At 45.9% G+C, this 22,384-nt stretch overlaps 1 protein-coding gene across 1 annotated transcript in view; it reads left to right on the top strand.

The window, feature by feature from the left end:
- ZNF618 (zinc finger protein 618) overlaps positions 1–22,384 on the top strand; it is a 163,963-nt gene that overhangs the window by 78,071 nt on the left and 63,508 nt on the right. The window contains exons 3-5 of the mRNA XM_050907735.1: positions 8,694–8,950; positions 12,833–12,928; positions 15,661–15,738. Of these exons, the coding sequence (XP_050763692.1) occupies positions 8,694–8,950; positions 12,833–12,928; positions 15,661–15,738 (431 nt within the window). The remainder of the gene's footprint in view (positions 1–8,693; positions 8,951–12,832; positions 12,929–15,660; positions 15,739–22,384) is intronic.

Below are 22,384 nucleotides of genomic sequence, written 5' to 3'. Positions count from 1 at the left end.
GTTCCCCCGCTTCCTGACCTGCTCCATCTCCCTCCTCCTGGTGTAAGGCACAGTGCCCACGCAGCTGGGCTGCCCCAGGCAGCATATGGCAGCTATGGGGAAGGGATAGGAAGGCCACCACAAATATTTTATCAGACAAGCAGATTTTAAATTTACATCTTTCTTTTTCTATCTCTGCTTGCATCATGTCCATGTAAAAAGAAAGTTCATTTGCATCTGTTTTGCCCATTCCACTTCCCTTAGCTCCCGTCATGGCAGGAACCTTCTGATTCTTTGAAAACCATGGCAGACATCTGTAAATTGAGCCCAGCTTCAGCCTCCCCCATTATTTGCTTGCTTGCTTTTCTAACAGCTGAGGCCTTTTGATTCGGCATGGGAGGACCAACTGCACATCGGTTTCAAGAAGATAAGTTGTAACATCATACTGATGATATTGCCCTGGTGGGCTCTGCAAAGCATGTTCCCTGAGCTGCCCAGCGCACAGTCCTCATTACTGCGCTCTTCTGAACCTCTTTGGTCGTGCAGACCAGAAGAGCGTACCAAGGACTGTACAAGAGTGTGTTTCAGTTGTGTAAGTGGGCACACAGCATGCTCTGCCAAGGGCGAGTTGGGTATCACCATCATTGATATCATCAAGGCATTAGTGATGTGTCTCTGGTTCTTCCAGCTTGAGTGATGTCCAGGAAAAAACTGAAGATGCTCCACGTTTGCTGCTGGGGCGGAAGAGCTTTGTTTGTAGGTGTTGATTCAGAGCGGTATGTCCTCTTCCACATTTGTTTCCTTTTCCTCTCCTTTTGAGGAGAAAATACACAGGAGCTGACGTTGAAGACTGATTCTCCACTGATCTCACTTTGCCCCTCCCCAAAAGCTCAGCAGGATGTGTGCTATAAAAATAGCCTCATTAGAAGCCATCTGAGTACATATGCAATCACAGATCACTCAAAAGGGAGCACAGAGCATGCATGTTTCTGTTGCTGTCTTCAGAGAATTACATGACAAATTATTCCTAGCTGGAAGAAATGTCCTTTTATAATTGGGGTTTTTTCTCATTCTTTCATAAGGGAGGAGTGTGTGTTTTTTAAGTAGCTTTTAGTCACTTTCATTATTTATGAGAATGCTACTCCAGATCAGAAAAAGCAAACTGCAATGCGAGTTTCTTCTGGCTGCAGCAGCTGACGGGCCCCATTTGCTTTCAGTCATTGCCGGTTCCGCTTATCACAGCCAGAAAGAAACACTCTCCAAAGATGAAAATGGCACCATATTGCAGCTCTTCAGTTTGCACCCCCTTCTCCTCCTTTCCTTCTTCCACAGGACACCGGCTGGAAGCGGGGCCGCTAGCTTCATGGGTAGAGTGTTACCGTGCAGAGGAGACCGGTGTGAACATTCAGCCGTTTCCTTTCTGTCCTTCCATCTGGAAGAGCTCCTTGCATCGCCCTTGCGTTGCTCCTTGCATTGATGCTGGTGAGGCATCATCCAGGCTACTCAGCTTTATAGCCAAAATCGTACTTCAGGCACGGTCATTTGTCCATATTGTCTCGCTGCATCATCTGTCCGTGCTAAAGCAACGCATGAACTACCATGGGTGTAGGACCAAGGGAAGCTGTACCTAAATGGGTCCAGGAACCCATTTTTACCCCTACCTTTCCAGTTCCCCACGATGAGTCTTCATCAAGGCCTCCTTAAATCTCTTCTGCCTTCACATACTTGTATTTGACATGAAAGTGGCCGTAACGTCATCGGAAGATGAAAGTCTGATGATCAAAGCAGGCAGCAATGTTGAAATGAGCATTGTGAGATGGCAGAGCTGGTAATACAGTAATTGGCTATGTGGCCTACTTAGTCAGAGGAGTGATACATGCAAGTGCAATGTTTGTTTGCCTCTTTAATGTTTAAAATCCATAGAGTCTGCTCTGGAAAGTGAAACAGTACCTGACCTGTAGGAGCAACCAGGCATGCCATTGAGTGACGGTTTGAGCAGTGTGTGATCCCAAGGCTTCTGCCTCCTCTCCTCAGCAAGGAAGAGCCTCTTGGATTGCCAAGCTCCACATCTCAGTAAAGACAAGACATTAAACAGTAAAGGAGGTTGGTATTCCCCAGGAAAGCTCAAAGACATGGAGAAGTTAGCTGCACCCTGTGGAAGGAGATGGGTTTAGGCTAGATGTGCCTGTGCACTCTGCTCATCTCTGGTCTGATTTCTCTGAGAAGTTTTTGTCCTATGCAAACACTGCTTTGTTTGAAGAATGTTGTCTTCCCAGGGAACATCATGCCACGGATGTTAAATGCAGGTTGGACCTGCAGAGGGAACTGCAGCTGATCCCTGGAAGGCCACACTTGAACACTGTAAAATTGCATTGTTTCACCCAGAAAAGTGATGGCATGAGGCTGGGGACTGCATTCAGAGCCATCACGAGAGGAATGGCTGCAGGTACCCAGGAGTGGGATCTGACTCATGGTAGGTTCTCCCTTAGTTCATGTGCGCTGCTGTCTCCACCAAGTGGAGGCTCTGACCACGTCACTGGTACCAGTGTGTTACCCAGCAATGCCCCACAGGAATTCAGAAGATGGGGCTGATCTCTGCGTTAGCACAGCGTGAGCTCCGTGCCTCACAGTCACGGCGCTCGGAGATGTGGTCACCTCATGGTTCATGTTGGGGAGTACTTCTGCTTCCAGGACCAAGTACTGATATTTGACTTAGCTGGTGTCCCAGAAGCTGCGTAGTCCTCTCCTCTCTCTGTGCCCCCACCCAAAACCAGTAAGACTTGCTTCCAGCCTTGGGATCTGCAGAACTGAAAATTCACTCCTGTTCTTATTCATCCTCTTTGTGACACCTTTCCGGCAGTTGCACATCAGCTCTGGCGGTGCTGCAAGCAGGAAAGGAATGGCAGAACCAAGTCTGGACACTGATGCTGCAGCCTGATTTCTTCCCTCCACCAGGCAGCATGTTCTCTGTCACCGTGGCTCTCGGGGGGAATTTCTGGAGAAGAAGTATGTTCTGGATCTGCTGCTGCTTTATCCTCATCTCTAATTGGAGGCTCTTTGTGCTGCTCAGAAGCAGGGGAGGCAAAATTCAGCACAACACCGAGCAAGTGCAGTGTCACGGCCTTGCAAGGGATGCAACATCCAAGGCCCAAAGGGCTGGTAAAGAAATGATGCTTTATTGGGTCACCTCCCTTGGGTCAGCGCGTGTGTTCCCTCCTGGCTTGATGCCATGCTTGATGGAGACTGTGGTGAATGCTGTCCTCTAAGTGAAATCTGGTTCTGCTGTGGCTGTGCATGTACCCCTTTCCATCCCGTCTGAACTTTTCCAGTGTCAGTAATTTCCTTTTCTTTCCCGTTTTGCTCCGTGATGTTGGTCCTGTTTCCCCAGCCGAACCAGGAGGCTTCAAACTCTGCCGTCCCATGAGGATCGTTCCCTCAGCCCAGCTCCACCCTGCACCCTGGGGACAATTATACCCAGCTTGGCACAGCATCACTTCAGCAAATTGGGTAACTGAGCTTCAGGCCCAAGAAGCCTGGACTGATCCTAGTTTTGCTCTAGCCACAGGAGTGCTAACTGGATTTCACGTGGGACCAGAAGAAGGTGATGCTAGTTCTTGCTAGGAGAGCTGTCTTCTACCATTGCTGTCTCTGCTTTCTCTCCAAAGCTGTGTAGTTCCCAGCAGAGACACCGAGTGAGCTTTTTGCAAGCTCAGACCTGCTCCCAGGGGTTTCAGTGCTGCTCTGTTGGGTGCACTGCCATCTGCAGCAGCAGCTCTCTGTCAGCCCTGCACCTCCTGGCCTGGAAAGGGACCCACCTTCATGCTTGGGGAGCTTTTTGGTTGCAGTGTCCAAGCAGAATGAGAGGTTAAACTGTCCCTGGACGGTCACCATGCGAGTGATGATCGCTGTGATGCTGTGCTGTTGGGGACTGCTCTCTCTGTCACTGCTAGCAAGAGGCCGGTAAGAGTCGCTTGCATCGCCTGTCAGGATCTCATTTTGTACTCTTCAGACAAGTTCTCCTGTGTAGTCTGTCTGTCAGTCCTTTGGAGGCTGTAAGGATGGAGGTGAGGAAGATGTCCTCCACGTGCAGGGAAGGCAGGAGGGGTCCATCGCCTTCACCTGCTGTTAGCAGCAGCTGGTGATGCCCCTCTCGTGCATCATATGAAGCAATCAGAGTCTTCCAGCTCCTCTGTCCCTTGCGTAGCACATCCAGAGGAGAAGGAAGGAGGGCTGGGACTGTGTTGCTGTTTGATTACGTTTATTTTAAGGTATTCTGCAATGCCTTAACGTTCCTCTGGACATTGAGCTGGAGAGAGTCTGCAGTTGAAGCTTGGCTAAAGCTTGACATCATCCAGTGGCTCGAAAATCTGTGCGAGATATTAAATAATAAGAGCAATGTGAGAACACAGCTCTTCCTTCCTATGTGAAACAGCAATAACCATGAAAAAGGTAGCTAAAACTGCTCTCAGGTGGTGTGGGACTGATTCCAGCCTGATGCAGGTCAACAGCAAAGCGTGTGTTCGGGGATGGTGTTTCCTGCATTTTGGCTTGCACAGTCCGAGCCCGGATGCCGGGGCCCTCGGTGCTGTGAAACAGGATCTGGCTCATGCAATAAAACGCCAGCACCTCAGGGTGTCAGCAGAGAATGCGCGTCCTGGGGCTGCCGTGGCAGGAGGGGGTAGGAGCCGGGTGCAACAAGGGAATGTCGCCAGAGATGCAAGTATCAGCCCTTCTTATATGTATACATGCATATATATGTGTGCGTGCGTGCGTACACAAACGCACACGTTTTTATATATACATGTATTTTTATAGATACGTATAATCTGGAAAAGAATCTTAATGCTTACAATTTATTCTCTTTTCACCACCTTAGAGCTCTTTCCCTGGGATCTGAGCGGGATGTGGGTCTGCGCAGACCTCTCTGCTGGGTCACTGGGCAGTGCCTGGCCTTGCACGCAATGCTGGGGTGCTCGATGGGGAGCATTGCGGCGCTGTGGGTTCACCTCCCTGACACCTGCAGTGGGTGCCTCTGTACCCATTCTCTAACCTGGGTACATCTCCTGGCTGCTGCCTTCATCTCTCCTAGAAAGCGTTCGAAGATGGAGAAGGTCTCTGTTTATTGTAAAATTGTTATAAGATTGTTGTAAAAATCCAGTGGTGCTGTTTTTTATGGTTTTGCTTATTTTGTTTTTGAGAGGATCAGCAGGCTCCTTGCAGGGCTTCTGTACTATGAAATCATGCAGAAGACGGTTGCTAAAATATTTGGGGCTGGTGTCCTTCTGTATACCAAATACCAGCTCAGGCTTATAAGGTATGGGGCAATGTCAGGGCATATGGGGCTTTCAATTAATATTTGCAGGTTTAGGTCCCACCTAAGAGCAGACAGCCCAGCCGGGACGTTACTTTCTTGGCAGAGATGGATCCAGAAAGTAGGTGTGCGTGAAGAGCGAAGTTTTTGAGGGTCTGGTCTAATAATTTATATATTCCTACAGCTTCAGGCTACCAAGTCTGGCCAGTGCACATCTGTACTGAGCCCAGTAACCCAGGGCCAGCCAGATACGGATACTCTGGGTTTTGAAGACTTGGATAGATTTGTTCTCCCTGAGCACATCCTTTGGAAAATGGTTGTTCCAGTGGACCACCATCCGTGCTAATATTTTATGCCTCATTTCAACTGGTTCCAGCTTCCAGCGATGAGCTCGTACTCTACTCTCCCTGCCAAATTAAGGAAAGACAGTATTTTCTCCCCATGAAGATGATAATATGCTGCAATCAAATTATCTCTCAGTCTTCCTTTTGGCATGAGAAACAGATTGAAGTTGTTTGGTCTCGCAAAGTCATAAAGTATCTTTTCCCAGTCTTGAACCATTTCAGTGCCTCTTTTTTGAACCATCTCCAGGTTTTCTAATCACCTTTTAAAAACGAGGGCGCTCAGTCCGTCTGCAGCACGCTGGGACTGGCTTCACCACGGCTTTGTACAGGGAGAAAATTACCTCCTTTTTCAATCTCGGGCACGTGTATCTGAAAATTGCATTAGTCCTTTAGGTCAGAGCGTGGCTCTGTGTAGCTGCAGTGTGACCTGGCTGCTGGTATCATGGCTGAGCACCGTGGGTGCCGTTCGTGGGCGCACCCACGTTCCTGGACACATTTGGCTACGCTACAACTGCTCGTCTTGGGCAGAGCCAGCTTATGGAGTGATGGATCCACTGGTGTTGGTGTCCCTTTCACAGTCACTGCTCTCCACCCCTCCATGGGTCACCCATAATTTTTAGCAACAGCGATGTTAAATTTAATTCCAGACCATTAATAAATCTGTCCCACATCAACCATTTCAGGAGCCCTGTGGAAATACCTCTACTCGGGAGCAATATACATTGAGGACAGCATTTTGCCTTGCAGCACATGGCCTGTTGCTCGCTTCGTGCCGTGTCCTGCTGATTTGTTTTATATCCGAATGTGATGCAATGCAAAGCCGGGCACCATCGAAGGTCTCTTATATTCTTACCCGATTTATAATCTCCTCAGAAAGCCGTATCCTTAGGCTCAGTGCTAGTTGTATTAGCTTTTAATTCCACATCACTTGGTTCCTGCATTGATTTTTATGTTGTTTTGTCCAGGATTGGCAAGTACAGGTTGCTGTACCATCTATAACTGAGGCATTTTGCCTTCACTGGAGGTGCAAAGCTGGCTTTCACTGACTGCTTTCACCTTTCTGCCTACCAGTGGGAATCATACTGCATTGATTTTGATCTTCCTCCTCTGTCCTCACTGAAGGAGGGGTGGTTTTTTCCCTCCACCCCATGGCTTTTGCTGCCTTTATCAGTGTTTTGCAGTTCACACCTTCTCAGTTTGATAGATTTGCAATTAGTCCCACCCTTTTCTGATTGCTGAGTGTTTTGTACTTGTGCTCCTGGCTGCTCCCTTTCGCTTGGCTTTAGAACGGGTGCTCAGCCACGCTGTGGTCGGGTGAGATTGATGGACCTTTTGGACATCCAATAATATTACCATAAAGATTGTCCACTTTTCAACCACATTTTCTCTGTCTTAATTCATCTTTCTCACTTGTAAAAGCCCTGTATGATTTTGGGAGCCCTGTATGAATATGTGTGAGCAGGATGGGAATGAGTGGGGAGGCAGGTCAAGGCTAATTCTCACTGTTTAGGGGCAATTAATTGTACATTTCATTCCATAATGAGAATGAAGGGATGAATAATAAAATATCTGGCAATATGATGTGACTGACCCATTTTGAAATAGCAACTACATGTCTGTGTAGGAGGTTGTGCAGTAATTATTGCAGAAGATTGTTCTCTTCGTTCATCTGCTCCTCTCATCTCCATCCTCCCAGGATTACCCGCTGGGCGCTTTCACCTTCAGTTGCAGCAGTTTGCTTTCTCTACCAGCTCCATAATCAGTATCAGAAACCATTGCAGGTGTTAGTTTTCTAACATTTTAATTCATACTTTGTTCTGACTTTCTATGATGTTCCAAGCAATGGGGTTTCCTTCTCTGTCGCATGGTCTAATAACTCTCATCCATAAGTTCAGCCTATTTTTCACTTAATTATGTCTATTACTTCTGCTTAAAAGGTTTTCAAACACCTTCGTCTGTTCCCGGTGCTTACATGACTCTAAATATGTCACAGTCTTTAAAATCTGTTTCTGAGTAGTCTAAGCTATTGTTATATATTTAGTTCTTCTGATTTCTGCACAGACTGAACCAGCAATTATTTTATCTTTGCATTGCATGTTGGAATTTATTAATAACCGGTCTTAAAAACAGGGAGCCCGTAATGAGTGGTGGGATGGTGCATTTGGAAAAGGCTCTACACTCTGGATTATTACCTGGTCCTCATCTGTCGTGCTCAAAATCCCTCTGCCTTTTGCCACCATATCACTTGTTGATGTTGTTTTACAGCTTTGGGTGGTCCAGTTTCCTTCCTTTTCGTAAGGGGTTTTGAATATTTATTTATGTAGATTGTTTTCTCCCATGACTTTCCAGCTTTCTCTTTCCAAGATGAAAACACATACTATTTCCTTCATCTGTTTCTAAATACACTGGATGCCTCCTTTCTTCCCTCTGCCTTTCCCCGTCCATCATGCTTTCTCTGTCATCTTTGATACTTGTATCTGTCCATAATGTCATAGTCTCCCTAAATATCATTATACTGCATATGATCCCCTTTGATCATAGCCATATATGTTAAATAAGGCCATACGAATACCATAGGATGAGAGTTAGGTTGCTTTGAAGGGTTAAAAGAGAGGATGTGATGGTAGATTAACCCATGGAGAAGGGCACAAGGGCGGAGATAGCTCCCAATTAAAAATGTCAGGAGGATATGGTGTTTCCTCTGCATGTATGGACTAGTCGTGGCATAATATTTGATGTCAGGAATGCTGGAGTTGTGCTCCTGGCCTGCTAGGAACCAGGTGAAATTCTGTGCTCTTGTTTAGTGGTCCAGTCTGTTTATGACTGCTGCTATTGTTTGTGATGATTAAGGTTATTTTCATTACTGGCAAACGGTTTTATCACTTTCATCTGGTTAAATTTTAATTACTTACCATATATGACAGACACGCATACCTACCCATATTTATTTTTTAAATAAACTGCATGAAACAAAAGTACCTTTAATTAGGTCTTAGTGATGCGAAGGTGAGTGCTTGACAATGAGGATTCATGTTTTCTCCTCTTTTCCCCCCATTCAGGGAGTGTTTGAAGAGGAGCCCGCGCAGCCCGAAAGCGGAGGGCTCCGATTCGGTGACATCTCAGTCCTCACCCAGTGAAGAGGCTGGAATGATGACTGAGGTGAAAGTGAAAACAGAGGTACCAGATGACTATATCGAAGAGGTGATCTGGCAGGATGACACCAAAGATTCCAAGAAGAACATAAAAGATGGGCCGGGAGATGTGCCCGCGGAGATCTGCGTGGTCATAGGTGGGGTCCGCAACCAGCAGACGCTCGGTAAGCTGTGGGATAACGCACCTTATCAGTCGGTTCCCTGAGTCCGTGGTGTGGGGAGAGGAACGAAGCTCTGGAGAGCTGTTCCTGGAAGCTTGGCTCTGCTGGAGGGACCAGAGCCAAGGTGCACATCAATCTCAGGGTCCTGGCTCAGGATTATTGACTATCTTTAACTTTTGCTATCTATTTGCATCTGGTCACCCCTAAAGACTCAACCAAGATCAGGGTAACTGTAAGAAAAAGCTTATTATTTTCTCTTGACGTGTTAAATGACTTGCCCATCAGTCACATGCAAAATTCATGGTGAACCTAGGGCTGGTGGTAGTTATGTTGGGCATAGATGAGGAGGCAATCAGGAGGAAAGCCTGAGAAACAGTTGAAATGTTTTGAGGAGAGTTGCTTTGAGGGAAGTGGATGCTTTCCGTAAATAATTACGTTTAGCTCAAAAACAGGTTTTACAGGTTGCTGTCTGTTTGTTTTTCTGATTACTAGTAACGTTGTGGGAATAATTTTGACTCTTGGCTGGCTGTGGTGTGCCACTTCCAAAACAGTACTTCCTATCCCCACCCCACCTCAAACTGTGATGAGAAGAAGCTTTTTCTTTTTTTCTGTGAACATCAGACTGTCCTCTCCTCCAGCTCCAGGGAAAGGGCTTTCTGCGGGATCCTGGAGAGGTACCACTCTTGCTAAAGGGACTCCTCTGTTGGCTTCAACATGGAGCAGGTCCCAGCAGTGACTCTGAGAGCCAAAGGAAGTTGCTGATAAAAAGAAGAAAGAGCAGTTGGATCATGTTTCCTTTTAGGGACTAAGGAGAAGGCTAATTTGAGCTGCCCAGTGTTGCTGTTGGGGTTGGTTTGTCTTGGAGGGGGAGAGAAAAGAGGTATTGATGTTAGATTTTCTCCTGGTTTTTGCTTGATCATTGTCCACGCTGTTGGAAAGAAACCCTGGAGGGTGTCATCAGCTGGCAACTGTATTGGGAGCATCATTGTCCTGCCTGTCCTCCCTTCCCCAGTAGGACAGCCACTAAGAACGGCAGGGTGGGAGGTCACTGCTGTTCATGCAGGACCAAAACATCTAGGGAAAGCCTAAGAAGTCCATAACTGGTTCCAACTTAAAGATTTTACAATTTGGAGGACATATTCTGTATGTATTCAGAGCTTTTGTCCCCCGACAGCTCTTGAGAGGTTGATGACTGCATGGGCAACCTGAAATGCAGAGGTGACCCTGGCACCCCAGGGAGGAATGGGTGGAGAGACTGCTGCTGATCGGAGGCAATAGGAGCTTCTCCTTCAGCCGTGGTCACCAGCCCTTGATGAAAGCATCTGCAGATTGGGTGTCTGCCATGTAGGACCCTCTTCTCCCCATGGCTTCTGGCTGGGCAGCAGCAGCTGTTCTGCAGATGATGTCCCCTGAGTTGACTGTATTGTTGTGCAAAGTGGGGAACGGGCTTTTGCTGTTGGCTAACTTGGATGTACACCATCATGTCATACCTATGGACAGCGCTGGGGACAGGCTGGGGTGAGGGGGGACACTATTCAGTGTCTAGGCACCATGGGGAGAGGGACAGAGTCACTTACTAGTTAACAAGTGGTGGTTGAAAGCCGTAGAAAGTAAACTGGAGAACCTCTATCTGGAAGGGCCTTTTCAAATGAAATGTGCATCATATTTGTTATTTTATAGCCTCGTGCTGGGTTTCTTTAAAGGCAACTTGGTCCTGAGGCGATTGGCAGTTGGCGGCTGATTCCTTTGTGAAAAGAGCCCTGTAAGTGCCCCTATTCATCCGCCATTCACATAACTCTTGTTTGTTGGGGAGGTGGCTCTGAATAACTTTTCTGTTTGCCCACCAAATACTGTGCTCTGTGTGGACCGACTGTGGTGCCCAGATATCAGTTCCTTGTGGTTTCTTGAACTGGCTCCCAGTCAATTCTTCTGGTCCCCTCCGTCCCCCTGCAGAAACCACAGACAGGCACTATTTCCATCGCTGCAGACATCTGTGTAACTCGCACAAGAAACGTCCCGTGCCTGCTGCTTCACTGGCGATTTCGGCTGCTGCTCTGGAACAGCCCAAGATTGCGAACAGCTTAAGATGCCGGTGCCTCCTACCTCTGGAGCAAAGGCTTCGTGCTCTCTGCTGCTGCTCACCGGTACTTCCAGGACTTTTTCTCCCTGAAGCCTTTCTGTGATGTGTTCTGGTAGCCCTGTATCTCCATCACTTCAGCTGTGCAGAAAGGCAAGGCTTTGGTAGGGTTTTATTCACCTTCATCAGGGAGGCTGAGATTGGAGGTGTCAAAAGTGGTTATTTTTTATAATAATTCATGACGCAGGATGAAGTGGTGAATCAGAAGTAAATGAATCCCTCTCCTTCGCATGGAAATGCCAACCCCCAGACTTTCATGGTGTGCTGGGGACGGTCAGGTAAATGGGGGATGAGTTGTCTGAGTCGAGGCCACAGCGCTGAAGGCTTCAGGGCACACGTGGCTCCAAGTGACAGCTTGGGGAGTTGGCTGAAATTCACATTAGAAGATTTATGTCTCTTTTCTGAGTCACACATATCCTGCAGGAGTGTGCTATATTTATATTTTTAGTTGTTACTTGGAGCAATTTGTAACAGGGATTCCCAGCTCAGTTGCTGCTACTCGCTTGTAGTGTTTTCATCAAATTAGGCCTTGTGTATGCTGCCTCCCGGTTACACATTCACATGTCTCTCCCTGCACTTTGCACTACTCCAGACTCTGTTTCCATCCGTTTGGAGCAGCCCAAACCCCGCGATGGCTGAAAGTGGATGCCGCGAAGCAGGGTGGGTGGTGGCAATGGCTGCCGTCCCCCAGCCGAAGAGCCGGTGCTGGTGTTTGTGGTTTTGGACCGTTTCCCTTTCATCTGCTTTTCCACAGAAGTCTTGCAAGCCCCGTGGGGTCCCACTTTGGGCATCCCAAGCAAAGAAAGCCAACGGAGCAGTTGGCTGTATCCCTGTGTCCGGTCAGCAGCAGACTGATATTGCCGCTGCAGATCCTGCTTTCCTCCCTGTCCACCGACCTGTACCCCCCCGCAGTACCACCAGGTCTCCCTGCCTCGTAGGTGGTGTGTTTCTCACCCTGCACAGCTCCGAGATGCAATATTTCCTGTACTTTTCTTCTTTTTTCTTGCTAGCTTCACGTGCTGGCTGTGGGCCAGGGTCCTTTGAAGAGCTCCAACATACTAACATTTCTCAGGGCAGGGGTGTCAGGGCAGAAAGGCAGAGAAGTCCACCATGAAGCTATCTAGCAAGGAGAGGAAAAGCAAATGGCACTTGCATTGTAAATCAGGAGAAAGGGGGAGAGACTGTGTGGCTGATGTGGATCATTTTCTAATGTTGGGAATACCATCAGGTCAGTATTTGTATTTTGGAGGACTGAGTTATCTGCGAGCTGATCAGGAGAAGTTTTATACAAGACTATTGAAGCACTCAATCTGGTCTGTGCTTTACAAGAAACATTTTGGAGAGGATTTTTCAAGTAATGCGTGCTTTATGAGAAACATTTTGGAGAGGATTTTTCAAGTAATGCGTTAAATCAGAAATGTTTCTGAGACAAAGTGAAGAGTGAATCCTTCTGTTTTGAGACTACCAATCTTACATGCACATGCTTGATTCATGCCGTGATGCTGATGTCTCAGTTGCTGAGCTGGTCAGCATACGTAATTCAAGAGCACTTTGGATTCTCCCTAGTTATACTAAATAAAATAGTGCTGCAGAAGGCTTAAGGAACTCTGTGTGACCTCTGACATCTTGTTAGCAAGCCACAGGGACAGATGGGTCTTGGAAATTTTTAATAGTCTTCAGCCATCATTACTCTTTGGAAATACATCCACTTTAAGGGCTTTTTTCTGATTTCTTTTTGCACAATTTAGATGGAAAAGCAGTGGAACGTGGCTCTCCCGTTGGATATACACGAAATCGATATTCAGGGACCTGGATTTTTGACCATGCATTGAGATACACGTCCGGTATGTGATGGAAGGGTGTGAAAGTCTAACCAGGGATCAGGGAGCAAGGGAAAGCTCTGGATGCAACGGGTGTGTTGCCCAAATTCCAGCTGTGAGGCTCAGGAAAAGCCTGGCAAAACTGAACGCACCAACTAACCAAAAACCTTCCTCATCTCCCCTCCTACTACAAACAGCTTTAACCTGCATGACACATCCTGATGTGGACAAAGTCTGAGATAAACCATGACCACGGTGGCAGTGCCCAAGGCAACATGGACACGTTCTTTGTAAGGCCTTAACACGTAGCGGTGTCCTTTTTTTTCCCCCATTTCATCTTTCCTCCACTCTAATAACACATTTATTGTGGCAAGCCATCCCTCCTTTCTCTAATATGAGGATCTGTGCCTTTGCCCCCCAAATCGTTGTGTGCTGAGTACACAGTTGTGGCTGTTGAGTTGTCTCTCGGTGCCTGCAGGACTTCAGATCTGTAATGCACCTCCCTTACACCCTCCACGAAGTCGCTGTCCTCCTGGGGCAGGGCTCTACCGTCCGCGCGTAGGAGGTGGGTAGAGGTACCCCCCTTGAAGAAGATGACTCCAGCCTTCCCCGGGTTGCGCTTGAGACCTGGGTGCTTCAGGACATCCACACAAAAGCACTGGCCGTGGAACGCGCCAGTCCCTCTCCTGCCTTCGGCTCCTGCCCTTGCTTTCCAGGCACAGCCCCTTTGCATGAGGGCTGCAGCACCGGTTTGGTTTCATATTGGAGAGGGAAGGCACTACGCAGTTACTTGTACAGGTTATACTCTTCTCGAAGAACTTCTGCACAACCAAATGCATTTATGTGCCATAGGCTATCTCCAGAGGAAGGGGGAAATATAAGAAAAATGGGAAAAAAAATTCAACCTAGAGTCCTTCACTGGTTTTTATCGGTTTTCCCAGCGCTCTTTGTGCCCGCAGCGCTGTTTTGGGGTATGGGTGGGCGTCAGTCGCATTTTGCTGTTGGTACAGCTGAGCCTCGGCTGTTGCACAGGGTTACTGGTTGGTAGGGCCCACGTGATGGTGAGTGCGCTCATCTTCTGGCGGTGCTGCTTTGGGGCTCCAGCTGGAATAGTTTTCAGGAAAGAATTTTGGAGGTTGGCGATGAATATAATCAGTCCTTGAGCAGGGAAAATGAGGGCTGGCAGATGCTACTGACTTGCTGATACCCAGGATTTCACTTAGAAAAGCCTGTGTGGAGTGACCACGGGTGACGACTGTCCCATATATGTCTATCTATATATAAAATACAACTAGCTACAATAATTAAAAGGCTATGGAGCAGATCAGACATAGTCAACTGACTATAATATCAGTATTTTAGAGTATTTTTTCAGATGTGTACTCTTGTGTACTGGACTGTAGCGAATTGCCTCTTTCAGCATCAGTGACAAAGTAGCCTCCCAAGCTCAAAAGACAGTCCCAAGTGATGCTAACAATGATGGACAGGGAATTCAGCACTGTTATGAACTGGAAGGAGGGTTGTTTTCTTCCCAAGCTGTAAGCAATAGGGCATGGGAAGGGAAAAAAAGAACATGAGTATAGCGTGTTCAAAAAAACCGGTTGGTTTTGTTCCTGGAAAGAGCTCACTTTGAGTCGTACTGGGTAAGTATTGCTGTAAAATGATGTTTGGGAATATTTATTTGGATGTGCATGTGAATGTTTTGTTCTTGTTTGTAGCTTGTCCCTGAGTTTTACTTTTTTGCATGGTCAGGAAAAGATTGTTTCAAGGTTGTGTGAGGAAGCATCCACAGAAATGAAATGCTACGTTCACACAAAATAATATTCAGCCCTTCTTTCTCCCACCTCCTCTTCCAGTAAGTGCTGCTCTCGCCCTACCGAAGAGCACAGATAGGATCGCAGTTACTTAGCTGCTGATGGACAGCTACGAAATGCAGTACATTTTGCAAGTGAGAGCTTGAAAGGTGAATTTAAAGCCTATTCACCAAGTTGGAGTGGGGGGAAAAAAGGTTGAATCAACTTAAATAACAAATCTAAGGAAATTTCTGTCTGCCTGTCCAATAAACAGAAGAGGCTAAATTCACTGCATAATTTCATCATTACAAATGATTCTCCCAGCTCTGTTTCTCTGGTTTCATTTCAAATGACTGTTTGCAGATGTGTGTTTTCTGGAATTAGAGACACAAATTGAGAAGAGAGACTACTGTGGTCATGTGCTTTTCCTTAAAAAGGTCAAAAGTTCTATTTGTATCTATTCGGTTTCCTCTGGGTGGATATTTACCAAATCTCTGTGGGTTTCTTGAGAAATTTGTACATTGTGCATTCCTTGAGAAATTTTGAAAACTCCTTGCCTCAAGATAACATATTGCCTTCTTTTTTCAGTTGAAAAGCTTTTTTTCCCATATACCAGGAACTTACTGAAAAGTAATTCAAGGTTATTTCTGTCCATAGGAAATATTAGTCATTATTATAAAATTGTAAGTCAAGCTATTTTGAGAGTGGCCCTTTCATTTTAGCAAAGTTAAAAAGATATACTGAAAATGTAAGTTCAGGGTAATATGCCAAGGAATCTTAAATAAGGCTGAAAAAAGAACTGAGTCTGGGATAGTGATTTCCTGCATTTATCTCCATGAACCTTCCAAAAATTACTTTGCTATAAACTGCGTTCTTTTGTCCCCAGTTTATGGATAAGTATGTGGTGATGCTGTTTTTCCTGATCTAATATGGTGATGTATACTTTTCTGTCTTGTTTTTCAGGGTCTTACGAGTGTGGAATATGTGGGAAGAAATACAAGTATTACAACTGTTTCCAGACCCATGTGCGAGCACACAGAGGTATCTCACTCCTGCTCAAATCTTTGGGAATCCTGGGGTAACGTTCAGGTTCAGGGACTATTTTCAGGAAGGTCTTGAAGATGGCTCTGCTGCTTCTCTGTTCACCAATACTGCTTCTTTCGGGTGGCCCATTCATAGGATAAACTTTGGGGCTGTCTAAGCTTTGTGGCTCTCTACTCCAGCAATACTTCTTCTGAGGTCAGGAGCAGCTATTGTGTTTGGTGCAGTATTTACTGCCCGGGACTCTCGGGGGGCATTGCTGTGTATTGGGAGAGCTGCAAATCAAAGAGTTTCTCCTGGCAGGTACCACGTGCCAGCAGTGTAGTTACCACCGCAGGGGTAGGCATCTCCCCGAGGTGCTCAGTCAGGAGTGACTTTATTTGAATTTTCTGTACGACTGGCCAATTCGATGTTGCTCAGTTGCAGAAATGTGGAAGTTTTGCTTGGTGTTTTGTACAATTAGCGTAGTTTGTATAATTTGGAGGAATACGTATCTGAAACAACTGAACAACAGGGACCTGAAATGAGCTCACGAGCCTTTCAGTGGTTTTATTTTCTTTCACCTGAGTTGAGCGCTGAAGTCTGTGTGCCAGACTTGTAGGAGCATCTGCTTTAGCTCCTCAGCTGTAACTAGCAGTATCAGCACACGTGGTCTTCAATAAAACGATTGACTGGAATGTCTAAAGGAGCATAAAGGAAACTCCCAGTGAAAAGTTTGAAAATCCAGGAATAATGAAGGCTAATGCAATATCAAATTTTAAATGTGTAAACTCTCAGAAGTCAGCAAATGCACAGCTGAAAAGTGAACATGCATCCTTAACTTCTCACAGTTTTTCACAGTCTCATAATACATCCTTTAATTGCATGGTTGCATATTTCTCGTGTGCTGTTCAACATCACAGAGCTGCTTCTGTATCCTTAGATACATGCAGAATTGTTTTTCAATGCTGGTATTCCTTTCTAAATACCAACAAAATTCCTAGAAGTCCTTTAAATGTAACTACAAAGTAACTTCATTCTGCAGTTTAAGGAAAAAAATCCCTAAAATAAGTGAGCAGCAGTTATTTGCTGACCTGCAGAATGCTTTACTGTTGCATCACAGCATTGCGATAATTTTGCAATAATAATTGCAGTATTTAGATTTGGGACAAGCATTGCTTTTATTTTACTTCTCTTCCCCAAGCACTATGAGATCCTTCATTCAGCTGGAATTTTAGGAGCTATATTAGTATGAGGTCACCTCCTAGTGTGTGATCCAATTGATTTGTATTTATACATTTATTTATATTTTGATCATGAAATCAAGCTATATATTAAATGGTCTGGATGCATCAACACACACATGTACGATTGATAGTCATAGTTTTGTCATGAACTCAGTGGAAACATGACTTTACCTTTTGCTTCCAAAGCCTTTTTAATGTGTAGCTATAGAAGATGAAAATTTAAAAAATTTTGAATGTGGAAATTTATTAGAAATTTTCACATCAGTGGTGGAGAAGCACAATTTATATATGTGAAACTTAGAAAATGTTGTTTTATGTTGCTGTAAATTGATGCATGTAACAGTAACATTTAAAGTGCATTTGAAGTGCCTTAAGACAATAAAAATCAAAATGAGATATTTACTCATGTACACTCTTCAACAAGAAATCAAACTGAAAACTTGATGCAGTCTGTAAATGTGATTCTCCCAGAAACAGAACCTGAGCTGGCAGTTAAAGCAGTCAGGAAGTGTATCTGTCTGCAGAGAAATAACATGCCATTAAATGTGCATGTAATGTATAGTTAGGAAAGAAGAAGGGAGGATTATATAGAGGAAAGCCCTGTGTGATATTATCCAGTGAGAATTTGACACGGAACTGTACCAGTAACGGTGCTGGAAATAGCATAAGACTGCAGGACTGAAAGAGATTTTTGTGAAAGATGCTTTTATTGCCATGCATACCTGAGGTTTCATATAGAAGAAGTGGCTGGTACTGCACCATAACAAACGTGAGATAACTTGGTGGTTACACGTACACTGAGGATGTGATTCTGCACCTTGCATGTTCTCCCTGCGTATCTTCAGTCCGTGTCTCAGATAAAACCCCAAGGCACTGGCAAGCCAGCTCTCCTAGGTCTGCTTGTCCTCGAAGCACTGAAAATTGAGCTCCCTTGGCCTATTACGTGCAATTATCAGCTGCCAGAAACTCAGATCCTGAATCTTTTAGTCATTTCTTTTTGGCTGGGCAAGGAAGGAGTTGTATTGCAGTGGCAGGACCTGGCATTCCCTCTTTGCCTGATGCATTTTCTGAGCGTCAGCCGTGGTTTCCTCGAGGTCTGGGCCACCCATCAGCCACGTAACATCTGCCTTTCCCTGAAGGTTTGGCTGGTCCTGGGTAAACTCACCAGCTCAGCATCAGAGTAGCTAGAGCAAACTCAGGCCCCTTTTCTTCTCTTTAGGTGCTTTCTTCTAGGGCTTTTTGGACGTTCAAGCAGAAATACCTGCTTTTTGTGGTTTGTGGAAGGATATACCCCTTCCCCTTGAATAGCTCTCTGCATTTTGCTTTCTTGTGTTGTTCCTGTGTCACTAATGGTCCTTGGCCAAGCTGCGGGTTGGTCCTGCAGATGGACAGAGCTGGTGATGCAAAAGATTCAGCCCATGCAAGAGCAGATAGTAATTGGGTTGATCTGGTTTGGACCTTTGGGGCAGAACAAGTGAAAAAACCATCTGTCTAGCCAGCCCGACTGTCACCATTCAGTGACACAACTTCTGTCCCCGGGATGGGAGGTTTGGAGGGCTCGAGTTGTCCCTGCTTTAAACTGGGTTATTTCTAAGCTGGTTTTTGTGCATCTCGATGTCCAGTTTGGAGCTGTAGCGGGGAGCCTGGGGCTTACGGCTGGTGGCCAGGGCGGGCGGGAGGTCTGTCACCCTGTCTGCCCTTGCAGTCAGTCCTTCGTTGTCAGCCGCTTGTTTTGCCCTGTGCAAAACTTAAATTTCTTCTCATCCTTTGAGCTGTTCCGTTCCACATTAAGATTCTCGCACTGGCAGCATCACATTTTTCTTTGTAACGATCATTTTTGGGAGACATTTCCTAGATTTTTTTTTTTTATAACTGCACCTGCCTCCTCTCTAGATCTCCATGGTAGAGAAGCTGTGTTGGAGGTGACCTGTGTACTTTAGGCTGATCTTTTTTCTTGTCTGCCTTCAGGAACGGGTGGTTTCTTATTGGAAAATGGGGCATTTTCTTAGTTTCTTGAGCCTTCCCTGTGGTGCTCAGCATTGGCTGGAGAATTTCAGGGAGCGACTGATCTCCTGGAAGTTTGCAAGTGCAAAGGGTTGAGGCAGCTCTTGTTCAAGACGTGCTGCCTCGCAGGGGCAAGCTCCCTTTCTGCTTTGCTCTGAAAGCTGAGATGCAGGCATGGAAAACCCTGTCTAAAGGGTTCTGCAAAAATTCAGAAACGTAGGTAAGAAATTTACTCGCTACGTTTTATCAAGGAAGAAATGAACAGGTTGCGTTCCTTCCCCTTCGCCTCCCCGAAACGCACAAATAAAATAAAAAAGAAACCCAACAAAAAAAGTTATGTTGTCGAGCTGAAAGGCTCCTTTGTGAGCTGTTGAGCAGCCCTGCAGGATCGCGGCTCCTTCCTCGCAGAGCTGCTGGAGTTCAGCTGGAGCAGAAAGGCTCCACATTCCTGGTGGCGATGGAAGGCTCTGTCCCAGCGATCGGCGCTGACAAACGTTACCGCTTCGCCTACATGCAACCCAGGCCTTAAAAATGTTTTGCTTACAGTGCTTTTTGTTTAGCTGTGTGGGGTTTTTCAAGTCATTAAAAGGTTTGGATTGCCTTCTGGAGTTAGTCAGCTAGAAAGTTTTGTTTTGTACAGTTGGGTCGTATTTAAGCGACATGAGCAGCAAAACATCTGCATGTTTTGAGTCAGGAAAATTATTTCACTTTTTGATAACTCAAAAAAATGGCTGAAATTACTTTATTAGACTTTCAAACAGTAAATTTAAAAACCTCTGGGCTGAGGCCAAGCAAGGGAGATTTTTACCCAAAGGAGAATTCTTCAGAAAGCAAATGAAAGAAAATAGCAAGGCTCAAGTTTAACCCTCGCAGGATATATCGCCTCTGTCCTAATAATTGGTGGAAGTTCTCTGTTTCCAGATAAGCTTTTCTGGGCTGAATGATGATTTTGCTCAAGTTGTTTTTCTTTATTATTTATTTACATTATTTAGTTGCTGCATTGCCTCCCTGTGAACCGATCAGCTCTCCATTACCTTCCCGCATGGGTGTGCCAGCCGAGGGGCTGATCTACCATCATCAGTGTAGATGCCAAATGCACTAGAGTAGGATTGTTTTCTTCAGGCAAAGTTTCTAGTTTAACCAATTGTTAAAAACTTCTCAAAGCTTTCAAAGTTTCGGATTAATATTTTCCAAGAATGGGTTCTGCTCAATTCCAAAAATATGAAAAGGAAGATGACTCGTTCAAATTGTGAACATGGAAAAATGCGTTTTTCCAAAGTGCACATTTTTGGAGTCTGAGTTGGAGCAGTTCTGTGACTGAAATGATTTTGAGGTGAGAAGTTGAAAATTAATAGCGAAATAACCATTGCTGAGGAGAGATGGTGTTTCTGAGCTGAAGAAAGTTGGGTTTCATTTGTATGAGTATCTGCTACTGAAAAATCACAGGATTTGGGGGGGATCCTTTGCCCTCTGTGCTGCATCCCAAGCATCCATTTTTTACTGTGTACATTTCCCAGTCTGCAGCAGATTTTTGTAGGAGATGCAGAAAGTTACTTGAGACACAGGAGTTAACTTGCTTATTTTCCAGCTTTCCTGCTGACCTTCCTCCTCTCACTTACTTTTGCAACTTTCTCAGAAATTGGTCTTTTGTTTTAAAGCTGTAATTACTTGGTCTCAGCCCAAAGGTGATTTAGAGTGGGCTGTTAGGGGATTTTTAGGTTTTTTTTTTTAATTCGTGGAGACTTTAGTCAGTCTTATGACTAAGAGTAACAACATTTCTTAACACAGTTCAGAAATGGCTGCTCCTTAAACCTTTGTGTGTTGCTTGATTCTTGTTGACTAAAGTACTTTTTAAAGCTGTTTAAATGACAGAAATGGCCTGGTGCATGCATAGTACATATCTTTTATGGTTTATTTATGCCGTTGTCTGTGAATGCCAGGACAGCATTTTGCAGAACTCCATTGTGCCATAGCTAGCTTTTTCCTTGAGTGATAGGTGGTAATTCGAACAAGTAGCAGCTGTGGAAAAATACAGGGCTTTGACTGTTGAGGTTTTGCATATCATACTGAGGGTTTCTGATCTGGCCTCTCAGTTTATGAAGTTGTGCCAAATTAATATCGTTGCCTAGAAAAGTGATCTAATCAGGCAGGTTAATCAAGTAGAAATGTACAAATTCACAAGCCCACAATCATTTGTTTTTATTATTTTTAAGAAATAAGGAAATTAAATGCAAACAGTGTTCATTACTTAAGGTTGCAAATTTTAAATTCAGAAATGCTGTGACATTCTGCAGCTGTGGTTTTCAGAGCAATGCAAGCGTGATTCCAAGAGATGTATGGAATATTTTGAAACGTAGTTATGTTATTAGATAATGTGACATACAGTATATGCAATTTAGGATGAATATGAAACACTTCAAAATGGCTTGGAAATCGTAATCATTTATGATCCTTGACTTGTAACATTGGGTTTTGTTTTCCAGCTTGCAGCTTTGCCCACTGCATTCATTTAGGGCTTGAACGTGATCTTTGCTGTGTGCTTCTTGCGGTCCCACATGTTACAGCGGAGGGAGCTTTTTCTCCCATCTTTTCACATGTGCCTTCAGTATGACCAGGATAGAATAGCCCCGGGGGGGGATTCTTGTGGCCCATCTCTCGTAGAGGCTTTGCCATTGCTGCCTGTGAAGGGGAGGCACGGCAGTGGAGCAGGCTGTGTCGTCTCCCATGGGAGGCTGAGCTGGGTGCACTGTTCACTGCTTGTTTTCCTGGGTTGACAGCACTTGCCCAGGAATTAAGCACATGAGCGATTTCAACAAACCTTCAGTAGAAATTATGAAACTCATCGTCATGAGCTCCGTTAATGACAGTGGGACTGTTAGGATGCGTCTGCCCAGTCTGTGCACACCTCAGCCAGGGCCCCTCTGCCTGGAGACACAACACAAGCCGGCCTGAGGCGAGAGGAGGGGTGGTGGCAGGGGCTTTCCCTGGGCAGAGCTGCAGGGGGAGAGCGGGGAGGCGACTGCTCCGAGCCACGCTGGCGGGCAGTCCCTCGCACCCCGCGCCTCTCCAAAGCCCTCTCGGGGCTCCCTGGAGCTCCTCAGAGCAGGCTCCCTGTGTGCAGGGCCGGGGTAGGGGTGTCCCTTCTAGCCATCCCATTTCAAATCCAGGCCCCTGTTGACAGCTTGGGAAACAAGAGCCCCAGTTTTGGAGGCTCTTCCAAAGGACTGCGGGCAGCTGCGTTTTAACAAACAGCCCTTGAGGTGGCCTGGTTCGGCCCCGCAGCCGCCCCCGGTAAGGGCTGCCGGCCTTTCACAGCCCGCTCCGTCGGCAGCTGCCATCCCGCCGAGGGAACCCGCGCCTTTCGGCAGAGGCAGCCGCTCCAGGGAGGTGCTCTCGGCTGGGCGTCGTGGGCCACA

The sequence above is a fragment of the Gymnogyps californianus genome, chromosome 18 (genome assembly GCF_018139145.2).
Source record: "Gymnogyps californianus isolate 813 chromosome 18, ASM1813914v2, whole genome shotgun sequence".
Lineage (NCBI taxonomy): Eukaryota > Metazoa > Chordata > Aves > Accipitriformes > Cathartidae > Gymnogyps > Gymnogyps californianus.
Note: the sequence above shows the minus strand (reverse complement) of the source record. Positions and strands in the feature narration are given on the sequence as shown.